At 36.2% G+C, this 16,245-nt stretch overlaps 1 protein-coding gene across 1 annotated transcript in view; it reads right to left on the reverse strand.

The window, feature by feature from the left end:
• Positions 1–15,685, reverse strand: part of LOC138329995 (uncharacterized) — a 47,923-nt gene extending 32,238 nt beyond the window's left edge. Inside the window, exons 1-2 of the mRNA XM_069277321.1 lie at positions 15,171–15,685; positions 4,496–4,598 (exon numbers count right to left, since the gene is read on the reverse strand). Of these exons, the coding sequence (XP_069133422.1) occupies positions 4,496–4,598; positions 15,171–15,291 (224 nt within the window). The 5' untranslated portion in view covers positions 15,292–15,685. The remainder of the gene's footprint in view (positions 1–4,495; positions 4,599–15,170) is intronic.
• Positions 15,686–16,245: the final 560 nt, after the last annotated feature.

A 16,245-nucleotide genomic window follows, 5' to 3' on the forward strand; every position in this document is an offset into this window, starting at 1 on the left:
CCGGGGCAGGAGGGGCGGGGCCCCAATAGGGGAAATAGAGGTAAAACCTTTAAATCGCTACTTGTCCTAGAGTTTTGGCATGGAATGTAACCAAAATCAGCCACAAACATCCTTGGGGGAAGGGGAACAGTACTTGATACATAAAAACATTGTTGGCTCTGATCACCCCAGGGGCAGGAGAGGGGCCGCGGGTACCTCCAATAGGCCGGAATAATAATTAGAGGTAATTCCTTTTAAAAATCGCCTTATAGTCTTTCGAGTTGTGAATGGACATGTACCCCAAAATCATAACAGCCAACAAACATCATTGAGGGAAGGCAGGAATCATAATAGGTAAAAAAAAAAAAAATTAAATTTGGCAGTGACTCCCCGGGGCGCAGGGGGGCCAGGGGCACCACCATAGGGACGCCAATATTGATAGGAGGTAAATCCACTTTAAAACGCGTACTAGTCCATATGAATATGTTCTGCACGGCGATTGAGAATTCTCAAAGCTTGGCACTTAATCATCCCCTTGGGGGAAGGGGAACCAGATTACTTGTATTAAAGTTTTTGCTCCTGGCCACCGGCGGGCTGAGCAGGGGCGGAGCCTCTTAAGACGGAGGGGAAATACGAGAGTGTGAATCGCACCTTTTAATCCGCTTATATAGTCAACAGTAGATACGCATTGAGAAGGTTAACCACCAAAGCTTTTGGCCAGAGATATTCACATGGGCCAAAAGATAGATATAAGAAATATGAGTATGTATTATCATCAATTTTTGGCTATGCGGCCCCACCGGGCCAAGGCAGGAAGGGGACGATATAGAGGCGTATTAAATGCTGAGGCCCGACATAACAGTTCTGGATAGCTGTCCATCCTGGCTGCTATCGTCAGTAAGTTCTGTCTTGGCATCACCCTGTAAACCAAATTAGGCCACCAATAACCTCCTTCGGGAGCCCGCCGAAGGGGAACAGACATCTTGTCGCGGAGAATTAGTTTAGGCTCTGGCCCCCCAGGTGGCAGACGGACGTGTGGGGCCCATCAATAGGGGTCAAAAGAGGTAAAATAATTCCTATAAATATTGCCTCTTAGTTTTTTTTTTAACATTTACTATGGCCCATACTCCATAACCCAGGGTGCGAGCGAGACAAGGCCCTACCTGGGGCCCACTCTTGTTTTTTTTTAAAATTGCCGTTTTTTGTAGTTTTAAACCTTTTTCGGGACTTTACAGGGGCAGAAAAAGGATGATTCCCTACCTAGAGAGTAGGACAGAGAGATAACTACCCTCGAAGGAGATTCACGACAGTCTAATCATCGGCAAGCCTCGGGTTAGAAAGTCGTGAATCTCCTCCGAGGGTAGTTATTTCTCTGTCATACCCTCAAGGTAAGAAAAATCCAATTAATCACAAAATTGGGGTGAGGAAAAGACAGCTTGCACGCACTAGGCAGTGACGTGACAATACATGCAACCATTGTCGATGACGTCATTAAATTTGACGTATTGTGCCGTCCATGTGACGAGAGCGCTATGAATATATTTCTAAACAAATAAATGAATTTGCACCATTTTGCGTCAAAGTGTGGGAGACAAACTATCAAACACGGGTATGCCAGGGATATCCCAATCCTCGTGAAAGATTCTGACCGTCAACCCTCGGCAGGCCTGTGAAAAAGGATTTGTCAGTAATGTTATAGACCTATTTCTTCTTTCGATGATTTGTCAGTGATGTTATTTACACCATTTCTTTACTCGAGGATTTGTCAGTGATGTTATTTACACCATTTCTTTACTCGAGGATTTGTCATTGATGTTATTTACACCATTTCTTTACTCGAGGATTTGTCAGTGATGTTATTTACACCATTTCTTTACTCGAGGATTTGTCAGTGATGTTATTTACACCATTTCTTTACTCGAGGATTTGTCAGTGATGTTATTTACACCATTTCTTTACTCGAGGATTTGTCAGTGATGTTATTTACACCATTTCTTTACTCGAGGATTTGTCAGTGATGTTATTTACATTATTTATTTACTCGAGGATTTGTCAGTAATTTTTTTTAACACTTTAGAGATATGTCTTCATTCTGCAGTATGATTTGTCACTTATGTTATGGACACCATGTACCTAATGTTTGATGCGCCGTCAGGATGTGTCGTTCTCCCGTCTGAGTCAGTGGTACAGACAGTGATCAGTTGATTCATCTCTCGGGTAATCTACGTATAATACTAAGGATGTCACACACGCATACATCTGTCTCGCTTTCCAAGAAAGACCTGTTAGTGATTCGTCCAGTGGGACGTTCGGGATATCAAAACGATATTCTACGTCTCTCAAGATTCTACAGTAGCATACATGTATCTGTTCCATCCCATGAAGACCCCGATATTGAGGATACTCTGACACGGTTTCTGTCTTTTTTTAACCAAGCAGTAACGATATAGACACAATACCGATGTACAATTGGAATTAAATTTTAATAAAGTTATCGAAAATCAGTTTTACTATTTAATATTTTACCATCAGATTTTATATTTCAGAACAAATAATATATTGTGCATTATTAACATTTCTATACCTTGTATACCTCAATTGATATACAAACTAAGCTCAGTTTACTTACCAAACTATATGATTTTATCGCTGCGTTTTAACGCGGAACGCTTGGTGGCATTTGAAGTCTAAAGCTATGTAAGTTGCTCGAGGTTAATTAAAGATGCTCCACCGCCGACAGAGCATAAATGATATTCATTATTTGAACAATAATTGGTGTTTTATCGTGTATATATATGTCTAATTAACACAAAAAAATAATATAAAATAATTTATTTTGCCTTTGGTGCATGCACAATCAGTACTTCATTCCATATACGATATAGTGCCACGGATTTTTTTCGGGATGCAATTAATTATTTTTCATATTTTTAACTTGAAGTAAAATTAGAAGCTCAAACTTTTCAATGTTGGTAATGGTGTAAAGTACCTAACTTTTGTAACTGAAGAAAAATACTAAATCGTCTGCTCCTGTTTTTAATAGTGAAAAAAATACCATATGTCGGCGGTGGAGCATCTTTAACTTATTTGTAAATTCTACTTTGTATTTGTTTTCAGTTGACTTTAGACCGTTGTATATAAAACAAGATTTTGGTAATTACGGGAGGGATGCAAAATGAAGCTTTACCACTTGTCAGCTACTTTTAAAAGGTGATTGTGGATAATTATCTGGCAATATCCATCAACTCGAATCACGATAACTAACAGTAGAATCACTATGTTGATGATTTCACTTTACTTTACGATCTTGGTCTCCAAACTAAACCAATGCTGTTCATTATGTCCGACCGAGTTGTTCCATAAATGGATATCATCGATCCGGTTTATTGACCATGTGTGGACGTGCTAAGAGAGGGACATCGACATGTTGTGTTATCAACAACTATCCCTCTGTATCATGTGGCATTTTATAGAACAAATCTCGTAGATTTTTACATATCCGCCTCGCATCCATGACGGATTACGCACGGAACCACCACCCACTGCCTTCACTTCTATACCAGCTAGCACAAACCATTTCGACAGGCCTATTACGAGCAATGTTTATCGAACACTAGCTGTTTGTCTATGAGAGAGCGAACAATTCGAAGTAGCACCAATTACATTTGCACAATTATAGTTGTTAATCCCTCCAGCTTAATCAACGCCACCACCTGAGTTTTAATCTAGGTTTATACGGTTTACGGCCGGATCAGTCCGTTACCAGTCACGTCTATAGCTACGTGTCTGGGAAAGTCTTGTAAAAGAGACAAATTGTGCTTTTCGTAGAGTTTAAGTGCATATGCACTATAGCTAAACCCTATTCCATGGATATAGTTCGATCATTTGTTGTATATTGTTCAATTAACTGTAGAAAATATTCACAATAGCGTTAAATAAGTCTATAACATATCCTATAGTTATTGCTGATTAAAGACATCAACGATTCTTTATCAAATCATGACTTTTTAAATTTTTCATAATTATGTAATTTATGACTTTTTGTTGATGAAATTATCGTTGAACCTTATTTATTTATAACAGCAAATACATATTTACATTATATCTATTTTATAAAAGCGAATACAATTGCAGTAGAACCAAGTCACACAACTCATGGGTGTTGAATATGAAATTTATCACACACTCGTCAGTGTTTTTAAGTTTCTGCAGACACTCGCTATAGCTCATGGCTTTTGTTAAAACTAATTAATTCGTGATTGAGAAATTCCATATTGGACAACCACTCGTTGTGTTATAGGGATTAAAATGAAAAGATGGCTAAATACTTTATGTAGCTATATCACAAAATAAAGTGTTCTCTCATCATAAACCGCGTCGCAAAACTTCCCAATGCTTTTAAAGTTAAAGCTTTATCTATATAATTTTGATTTATGTTTCAGTCCATTTTTGAGTCACGCTATTTACTTAAAAAAAAACACCATTGATCAGTGATTACAGAATATTCAGTACTTACCTTTCAAAAGCAGCCAATGCAGTAAGCCAAATTGCACACGTGACAAGCGAATAGCTTATCAAGGCGAATAGTTGACAGAACACTTCACCAAGAACCCATGCCCCTGAAAGTTAACACATGATGAGAAATAATCATGTAAATGTATATCCCTGAAATAACAACACACTATTATATACTATAAAAAGTTTAACCCTAATTAATAACACATAATAATACGTAGAAATAACATACCACGTATGATAAAATATTCTGTACAGGTATGCCCCTGAAAAATAACACATTTTCTCATAAACAAGGCACATTTCTGCAAAAAAAAAGTTTATTGGTTGAAAATGTTTATTTCCTTATAAATTTCGTTGAAACGACGCTTGTGATTGGCATGTGACAACCGCATCTCGTTTATTTTGCTACATGCATTTTGCTACAAAGTCATTGTTATCTACATATCAACTTATACGAGTTGATTTTTGAATTAATGATTAACATAAATAGATGTTTTATGGAGATATGACAAAAGAGTTTTCTTTTATATGTCTACAACATAAACAATTTATTCAATCCTTATATTCATTAATCCTTACATTCAATTTACTAAGCATAATCTCTTTAATAACCCAAATTCATTTATGACTAGTTTTTTTTACGAAATCTTAATGCCGTTATCAAAAGCGACATGACAAAGGGCGACGCCATTTTTTCATTATGGACTTGTAAATAAAATCTTTAAGCCAATGGGAATGCTTGTTACAAGTTAAATTCGATAATGACCATATAAAGGTATACTACCATGTAGTGATAACTTCCTGTTACATCAATCATATAAATGATTATGATATAATTTATATATTTTTTCACTGATATGTTGGATGTTACCATGTTGATGTTAAAAGTAGGTTTCGCCCAAGTAAATAAATCTTATTTTGTAAAATCCGATAAACGGAAGAAAAGGCGAAATGACATATTAAAAATAACTCAATTTAATTTCTTAATGCGTATGAGATTGAACAAATGTGTCTTGAATGCAAAATTGAAGGAAATCCTTGATTTATTACGATGTCAGGCTGACAGAATAGTATGCAAATGAAACTGCGATGGTGATGTAGAGGTCACATTAGATGTAACAGGACGACAGTGATGTAGAAGTCACATTAGATGTAACAGGACGACAGTGATGTAGAGGTCACATTAGATGTAACAGGACGACAGTGATGTAGAGGTCACATTAGATGTAACAGGACGACAGTGATGTAGAGGTCACATTAGATGTAACAGGACGACAGTGATGTAGAGGTCACATTAGATGTAGCAGGACGACAGTGATGTAGAGGTCACATTAGATGTAACAGGACGACAGTGATGTAGAGGTCACATTAGATGTAACAGGACGACAGTGATGTAGAGGTCACATTAGATGTAGCAGGACGACAGTGATGTAGAGGTCACATTAGAGGATGTAACAGGAACGACAGTGATGTAGAGGTCACATTAGATGTAACAGGACGACAGTGATGTAGAGGTCACATTAGATGTAACAGGACGACAGTGATGTAGAGGTCACATTAGATGTAACAGGAACGACAGTGATGTAGAGGTCACATTAGATGTAACAGGACGACAGTGATGTAGAGGTCACATTAGATGTAACAGGACGACAGTGATGTAGAGGTCACATTAGATGTAACAGGACGACAGTGATGTAGAGGTCACATTAGATGTAACAGGACGACAGTGATGTAGAGGTCACATTAGATGTAACAGGACGACAGTGATGTAGAGGTCACATTAGATGTAACAGGACGACAGTGATGTAGAGGTCACATTAGATGTAACAGGACGACGTCACATTAGATGTGACAGTGATGTAGAGGTCACATTAGATGTAACAGGACGACAGTGATGTAGAGGTAAAGGAGGTCACATTAGATGTACAGGACGACAGTGATGTAGAGGTCACATTAGATGTAACAGGACGACAGTGATGTAGAGGTCACATTAGATGTAACAGGACGACAGTGATGTAGAGGTCACATTAGATGTAACAGGACGACAGTGATGTAGAGGTCAATTAGATGTACAGGACGACAGTGATGTAGAGGTCACATTAGATGTACAGGAGACAGTGATGTAGAGGTCACATTAGATGTAGCAGGACGACAGTGATGTAGAGGTCACATTAGATGTAGCAGGACGACAGTGATGTAGAGGTCACATTAATGTAGCAGCACATTAGACGAACAGGACGACAGTGATGAGAGGTCACATTAGATGTAACAGGACGACAGTGATGTAGAGTCACATTAGATGTAACAGGACGACAGTGATGTAGAGGTCACATTAGATGTAACAGGACGACAGTGATGTAGAGGTCACATTAGATGTAACAGGACGACAGTGATGTAGAGGTCACATTAGATGTAACAGGACGACAGTGATGTAGAGGTCACATTAGATGTAACAGGACGACAGTGATGTAGAGGTCACATTAGATGTAACAGGACGACAGTGATGTAGAGGTCACATTAGATGTAACAGGACGACAGTGATGTAGAGGTCACATTAGATGTAACAGGACGACAGTGATGTAGAGGTCACATTAGATGTAACAGGACGACAGTGATGTAGAGGTCACATTAGATGTAACAGGACGACAGTGATGTAGAGGTCACATTAGATGTAACAGGACGACAGTGATGTAGAGGTCACATTAGATGTAACAGGACGACAGTGATGTAGAGGTCACATTAGATGTAACAGGACGACAGTGATGTAGAGGTCACATTAGATGTAACAGGACGACAGTGATGTAGAGGTCACATTAGATGTAACAGGACGACAGTGATGTAGAGGTCACATTAGATGTAACAGGACGACAGTGATGTAGAGGTCACATTAGATGTAACAGGACGACAGTGATGTAGAGGTCACATTAGATGTAACAGGACGACAGTGATGTAGAGGTCACATTAGATGTAGCAGGACGACAGTGATGTAGAGGTCACATTAGATGTAACAGGACGACAGTGATGTAGAGGTCACATTAGATGTAACAGGACGACAGTGATGTAGAGGTCACATTAGATGTAACAGGACGACAGTGATGTAGAGGTCACATTAGATGTAAACAGGACGACAGTGATGTAGAGGTCACATTAGATGTAACAGGACGACAGTGATGTAGAGGTCACATTAGATGTAACAGGACGACAGTGATGTAGAGGTCACATTAGATGTAACAGGACGACAGTGATGTAGAGGTCACATTAGATGTAACAGGACGACAGTGATGTAGAGGTCACATTAGATGTAACAGGACGACAGTAGATGTACATTAGATGTACAGGACACATTATGATGTCACATTAGGACAGGAGACAGTGATGTAGAGGTCACATTAGATGTAACAGGACGACAGTGATGTAGAGGTCACATTAGATGTAACAGGACGACAGTGATGTAGAGGTCACATTAGATGTAACAGGACGACAGTGATGTAGAGGTCACATTAGATGTTATCCCTCTGTGTGAGGTTGACCCCCATGTAACCTTGGAGTAACATGAGCACCAGCGGGCTCTTTTGTTTTATTTATTATAGATTCGTGAACAACGCAAAAGAATTACGTGTCTCAATAAACATATAATGACCTATAAGAAGGACTGTATCGGCTTTATTCCATCACTCCGCTCACCCTCCGGGTTAATGATAAAACGGCGTAACGATTTTTTTTTAAGAGTTCCCTGACCCAGATGCGATTACATAGAATTATAAGGATTAGCTCAACTATTCTCTTCTCTCAAACCTACAGGTATACTCATGACGCCACTGTGTCAATACAATAGTATTTTCTCGATAATCTTTCAAGTTATTTCCAGAAACTATTATGGTTATACTAAAAAGAATGCAAATAACAGAATTTACGTTAAAATGTGACGTAATTTTATGTATGGATAAATGATTATCAGTAGCAGTTTTCTTTGAACTTATTTCTCAAAATAGCCGACTAGAATAATTGTAAAATTGTAATAAAACGTTGAGATACTCGTATATATAATTGTCTAATTAACACATACATGTGTAAATACATATAAAGAGAGAAAAAACTCTTTCATATGTTTATATGAAGGATAAGGATATGTTACCTTCGGAATCACAAAATGTTGTAAAACACTCGGTAAGCCTCGGGTTTAACTTCATTTTGTAACTCTCGGATACAGTATCCCTGCAATTTATATATGAAAAAGTCTTATAATCTACTGCAATATACGCTTGTCGTCTGTAACTGTATTACATGGCTACCCAGGCAATGTTTCCTGATGTCACGGCACCAAAACATTGTTTTATAGGTATTTGAACTTTGCAAAAATAAGAACGTTATTATTGTAAAAAATGCGAACAATGGAATTGACGTTAAACTTATCGTACAATTTTACATTATTTTGGAGAATTGATCTCGCACAGTCGGGATTTCTTAGAACTTCTTATGGTTGAATATATGTAATAATAATATCAATGTATGATAGAAAATGCCCTTCATATGTGGATAGGAAGGTTAGGGGTGTATTACATTGGGGTGTTGGTCTCTGATCACAAACAGATTCGCGATTTGTTTAGAGTACATTGTGGTGTTTTTTTGGTATATATCATAAAAATTAAACATCTTTTTAATTTTTTTTATCATTAAATAACTTCGAAACGCGTGTGGCATATATCTTGATATCTCAAGACAATGGGGCGTCCGCAGTATCTTTATCAATCCAATAATGGTCTACCAGACTGTCAGTTGATCATGTACCATGTGTGTAAAAATGCACATGAAAGATATTATCATATTTTTTATATTTTGACAGAAGAATCAGATAAAATGTTTGGTCGAGACGGTGAAGAATTGCTTTTTCTCCCATATCACAGGGATATCCCGTGGTTGCTAGAGAAAAGATATCTCTATCTTACACAGGGGGGTGTAAGACAGCTCACACGCGCTAGACAATAACGTGACATACATGCGGCGTAACTGCGGTGCGCAATGTAGATGACGTCATCAATTTTGACGCATAACGACGCTCCTGTGATAATGGCGCGATGAAAAACCTGGAATTCAAGTGGAATTTCATAATATTTTTACTAATTATGGAAGAAAAAGAATCAAACATGGGTCTGTGAAGTGGACAGGGATATTTCAACCATCGTGAAAGATTTTGACCGTCAACCCTCGGCAAGCCTCGGGTTGACCGGCCAAAATCTTTCACTCGGGTTGAGATATCCCTGTACACTTCACAGACCCATGTAAGATTCTATTAGTGATCTGCTTCTAAAGTACTTTTTGTAGATTCAAAATGCTCCACCGCCGACAGAGCATAAACGATGCTCATCATTTTAACAATAAGTTATGTTTACTTGTATATATAATTGTCTAACTAACACATGATTACATATAAAACGATTTATCATCATTTTGGTGCATGCACAATTAGTTCTTCATCTCATATAGGGAACCACGGAGTTTTTTCGGGACACAATAAATCATTTTTAATATTTTCATCTTGGAGCAAAATTTAGAAGCTCAAACTTTTCAATTGAGGTAATGGTGTAAAGTAACTTTTGTGACTGAACAAAAATACTAATTCGTCTATTGTTTGTGTCATTCATCAGAGGTATAGCATCTTTATGCATTACCCGCAAATAAAATGTACCCTGTACCTCGAGCCCTGCATGCGTGTTAGAATTACTGCTGCCCTATTGCATTATCGTTAAAGGCGACTAAATTTAGGATCTTATCTTTTCTCTTCTTCCTAACGGAAATGTCTCCCTTGGCACCAAAGTAAAAGTGGTAGTTTCTGCTCCTGCTTAGCGTTCAGTATACAGGGAGTGGGACGACTGGTTCGCCAGTTGTCAGTATAGTGTGACCGGGATTGTGGGGTGTGTTGCTTGGTGTCTTCGGCGGCATGCTTCAGTCATATAGCACTATAAATTCCACTATACAAGAAGACACAACATGAATATATACCGCAGTCTCTCCAGACACGCACCCAGAGCAACATACACGCAACACACCGCATACATGGGAGGCTGGCCGTCCTTATAGCATGGCACCATAAAATCTCATCTAGAGACAAATAAGTTACTATTTTTTTAATATTTCACAATTAATTTCTCAACAACTGTTGGATTGATCTTTATAAGATTGAACCTCAAACCATAGCTGTTATACGAATATCGATTTTATATCTCCTATCCGATCGCTTTGTGATTGCATAGAGACAAGATTGCACCCAGTAACTCATGCCTGATAAATTCAATGTCTTTATTATGTCACTGATATTTCCTTGTGATTTCATTTTTTAAACATCTGCTTCAGCTTCTCTAAAGCACGTAAACATATACAAGTTCAATATCTTATTGATTGAAACTCTCTGTAAAATTTCAAAGAGGTTTAAAAAAAACTTTCTGTGTGAGCATTACAGGTCTGTAAACATATACGAATTCAATTTCTAATAGATTTGAACTCTTTGTAAAATTTTAAAGAGATATAATAAAAAGCTGTCTGTGTGAACATTACAGGTCTGCAAACATATACGAGTTCAATTTTTATTGATTTGAACTCTTTGTAATTTTTTAAAGAGATCTAAAAAGCTTTCTTTGTGAGCTTTGCCGTTAATCAACTGTTCATGAGAGTCCAAAGACAACTCTTACAAAGCACTATATCACACCTGTAACCTCATGATAACATCCCAATTACTGGATAAAGCTATCAAACAATGTTTTTCTGAAGAGCATAATCCTCGATTGCATGAGATAAGAATCCAATTAGCGAATTAAATTGCATTTTCATGTATTTTTTACTTGGTGTGTTCACTCAGAGATCACTAATCAATTTCTTTGACAGGCTGTATCACGGTGCGTTCGTTTCACGTGAAATATCACATACGAAATAAGACTATTAAATCGCCAACGACTTTACGATTGGCTATCATAGGCATAAACAACAGTTGTCACGATGTCGGTGCGTTTTATATAGAATAGATATACATTCCTGTATATTTGCATTTGATGTCGATTCTTCACAAACTTACTTCATTTTTGTATATTTCATGGTTTGTTGAAATAATGGTCATAGCGTTAATATAAAAAACTATGAAGGCAATTAAAGTTATATGTGCCGTAACTGGGCAAAAATTTTGACATGTTATTTTTTCTTCATTAATCTAATGAAAACCACAATGTTTGACGAATTAAGCTGTGAAAGTCATTCAAATGACTTCAGATGCCTTATAAAAATTAGCTACAACACATACATTATATACTGTAAAGTTGTTGTATTTTATGCGTTATGTATCTTTAGATTTAAACATACCTGCAGAAATCACTTTACAATTAATAATAACACTGTAAAAATGTGAAATGAAATTGTAAACCAAAAGTTGGCTTCATGGTCTGACTGTATGTACACATTTCAATTCACTATAGATGTAAATATCATGATTTTTGGCAGTACTGCCAAAAATCATTTTCAGCTCTTATATGTGCTTGTAAAATAAAAACCTATGAATTGAAAGTAGTGTAATTATCATAATGATGGTTACTTTTGGTAATGAATAACATATTAAAAGCTCATCTCGATTCGTGAGTATGAAAAATACGGCACATATAACTTTAAAAATTATTAACATATATATATTTATCATAAAACATATTTTAAAACCAATGGTCAATACTTAATAATCAATTAGGTCAATTAATCATACTCCAAGTTACTTTACATATTTTACATTACCGCAAAACTATAACATATAGAACACTGGAAAGATATATAAAAATGCGAAATATGTTTATGGAGAACGAAACTCAAACTGAGAAAAAAATAGTAAGAAGCTATCATTAAGAAATATTCACCCTTTACTAATCATATGCTGTAAAAACAAGAAAAGAAATTGTATTCTGTATCTAAATGTATAATGGAGACTTGCTAAACAAAACAATATCTATTCGTATTGATATTTTATCACACTAAACAATACATGCATTATCTGTACGATAAGTGACCGGGGATTTTAATAAGATAATTTTATTTACTATGGTAATCATTAATTGATACAATAGCACATACGAAGCCAAGAAAAATCCCGATAAAGCTAATCCATTTCTTTACGATCTGAACAGAGCCACAGCGGGGAGGCAAGAACGATCCTGAATGTCAGTCTTGTAGCAGACCTCTAACTGTAGTGTATCCCCATTAACAGGAGTTGTTTATAGAGTTGTTATAGGATTGTCTTGGTCTTCGTCCTTACATGACCCTAAAACACGACAATTAGGTCCCCTACGACCCTAAATGAACAACAAAGTATCCAGATTAAATAAAACAATTTATTTTTGTCATTGCTGGACTGTAAAAAATTGACCTTACCACTGTACATTTGATTTACAAAAATACAAACATGTTTTCGAATATAATATCAACAGAAAACTGTAAAACCATATACAATAATGTTGCAAAGGTCTACAGTGTTAAGTTGGATGGCCGTCTATATAAATTTCTACTTGTAACCTTCTGGTTTGGTTTGAAAAGTTAAACAACTAGGGTCATATAAGGACATAGCAGGTTTAGATGCAGCAGGGAAACCACCGACAAGTGTTTAGTACCCGGCAACTGCCCTACATTAGACTCGTACCAGAGGTGGAGGGCTTGAGCTAATATGTTGGGACATCTATTAACCACTCGGCCAACGCGATCCCTTCTTTTTACCGTCCAGTTTATTTGTATTTCCCATCGTAATAAGGAGATAAAGGTTAAGACGAATATAGGATCAACAATGTGCCTCGCGTTTAAAATACAATTATCTTCGTTACATAATGATTACGATCCGCCTACTCGTCAATGATATAAATAGTCCACAATTATCTTCAGTTCAAATGTCGTTTTCCTGTGGTATTCAGTGATTGGATACACACAAAGTATCTATAACTGAGTCTATAGGCAAATGGTTTACTCGATAATCACTTGAAGTTGTCAAATGCTGACATCATATGATTTTTGTACCTGAAAATTAGGTAATGATGAGGTAAATTTTAACCCAAAATCAGATGAAAAATTCTAGTGAATTTTGGGGGAAATCCTTGCGGTTTAATTGTCAATCATCAGATCAGTTATTTAGCAGCAGGGTTTGTTGTTCCTCGTACATGCTGTCAATCACGGTTCTACTTGCACGGTTGTCAAGGACATATTAGTAACTGATTAATATGATGACAGACGTTAAGGATGTATTCTTCTGAGGTTTCAATCCCGTTGAAGTCTCGGTTCGACATAGTGAAAAAAATATGAGATTTTCATATACAACTTATCAATATATGTAGCAAGTTGCTAATTGCAAATTTTGTCAAAAATTACATTTCTATTCCTAGTAGATTTTTTATACGGGGATTTAAAGAAATAGCCAATTTGGCGGCCATATTGAAATTGTTTCTTTTTTGGCTTTGAGTAGAGCCAGTATTTCCATTTTTTACTTAAATTGTTTTACTTAAATTATGACTGTGTCTGCAGTTTTAGCTGTATCGAGCTAGTTTTTGCTGTAAATCTTTACTAGGTTCGTGGTAATTAAAATATTGAGCATTAATTTGTGAAATTAATTTGTGGTCATTGGAGCATTTTTATTGTTTACTTTAAAATATTGAAAAATAACAGATATTTAAATGGGGCAAAAATTAAGCACACAGACTCCAATTTTTCTGTCTGATTTAGAAAGGACAACCATTTCCCTATTGATGGGAAAAATATTGGCAAAAGTTTACCAGAACTTTTTCTATAAAGGGTTAAATTTGGCAAAAATGCCTGAAAATGGTGCATTTTGTTGCTCAAAATAAAGGGGTAGGGGTAGCATATGTTGTTATTCTGAGAAAAAATTATGAGTCTTATTAATCATAACTGGTACATATATAAAGAAGACTACTGGAAAATAAATTCTACAAGCATTCATTCATATCAAACACCTCATTAGGAAATGTAGTCAAAACTGTAAAATTCACGTAAAATCTACTATTTTGTCAACTAGGTATCTTTGAGTGACAATAACTCAAAAACGAGCACACGGACATATGTTTTTCTTCCATTTTCTTTTATGGTATGAACTCCTATTTCCAGTAATCTATTTAAGAAAAAAAGTTTAACACAAGAACATTTTGATTCTCAGAGGTGTACATCCTTAATTAAGGCGATCCTAACTATCATATGTAATACATGCCTTTGAACGGATCTGGGATATCTACCAGATGAAGAAATAACAATAAAGTCTTGTAAAGACGTATATTAAGGAGACACCAAATGTCTTCAGAAGAGGTTAAAATAACATAAAATGTGACTTCATATACCACAACCAATAATAAGAACGGCTATCACGGAGACATATAATACTTATGTTGTTATAAAAATGTGTGTTTGCGAGACGCATATAGGCAAAGTTATGTGAAAATGAGTAAGAAGGAGTCGTGCTTGTCACGAGCCACACATACACGTTGTCATATAGGAACGATTTTCAAGGGGTATCTGATGACCAACATATGTTTTCAATAGTATATATTCCAGCATCTTTCTGTCTCATAATGACTAGGAAATTTCAAAATATTGATATAAAAATAGAAAAAAAAATAAGTAAATGTTTCTAAAACAAATTGTTTTCATGTACTTACCTTGGACTGTTGAGATGCATAGGATGGTACAGTTAAATACTGAACCGACGAAAGCTACCACTGATACCACGCTCATGATGTAACGGGATGCTCGAAGTTCCCGGTTCATTGTCGGAGACATGACGTCACGCTAAATCCGGAACCGGAAATAACTAACACAAACTAAGCACAAACACAAACACTTATTTGCATTCCTTAGGTAATCTGAATTTGATAACCAATCCAACACAAGAAATAATCCAAATATTCAGTTGGAGATCCTCTGTTACCTGTTTTCAACTCATCTTCATTTTTACTCGTAGATGGTTTGAAACGTATTTACCAGCTAAACCTTTCACATATTGACTTTTAGGTCACTTATGCTTATGCACTGTTGTTGGGCATTCACTTACGTCTTGGCAAGCAATAATCGATAATGGTCTGCAAAACAATGCAATGAGTCTGTAACAAAAAAACAAAAACAAAATATAATGTTATCTCTTATGATTTATCTCAAACATTAAAACTTATAGAATTAACATTGCTTTTCTAACAATCATGACAATGGAAGTATTTTCAAGGAATATTCTCAACCTTGGAAGCATAAAAAAAACATATAACCGTTCACTTCTTGTGTTGTAGACAATGTCTTAACTCCATACTGCCTTCATGAATAAAACATCAACACCACTTGTCAATCTGATATATTAAGAATATATTGCAATCACTGGGATTGATTAAAGATACTAATAATCTCTGCTTTAATCCCAGTAAAGTGGATAATGTATGCTTTCGTAGAAATATAGGTCTTTAGGAGTCTGAGGTAAGGCATCAGGGCGAAACATTGAAAATCATCATCCGACTTAGACATTCATTACAACCGGATGTTGAGCACATCTAAAATAGAAGCATTATCACTTAGTTCCAGAGAATCATTAAAGCAATCAGCAGAAAAAGTAGAAAATATCGTGACAATATACTATCTTGTGATCGAACAGTAAATATCAATTCCACACTTCCATATATGGTAACTGAGTAATCACGTAACATGATATAGTCGTGCGAGTGGTCAGTATATGGACATTTTCTGAAAAGA

Source organism: Argopecten irradians, chromosome 8, assembly GCF_041381155.1.
Source record: "Argopecten irradians isolate NY chromosome 8, Ai_NY, whole genome shotgun sequence".
Classification (NCBI taxonomy): Eukaryota; Metazoa; Mollusca; class Bivalvia; order Pectinida; family Pectinidae; genus Argopecten; species Argopecten irradians.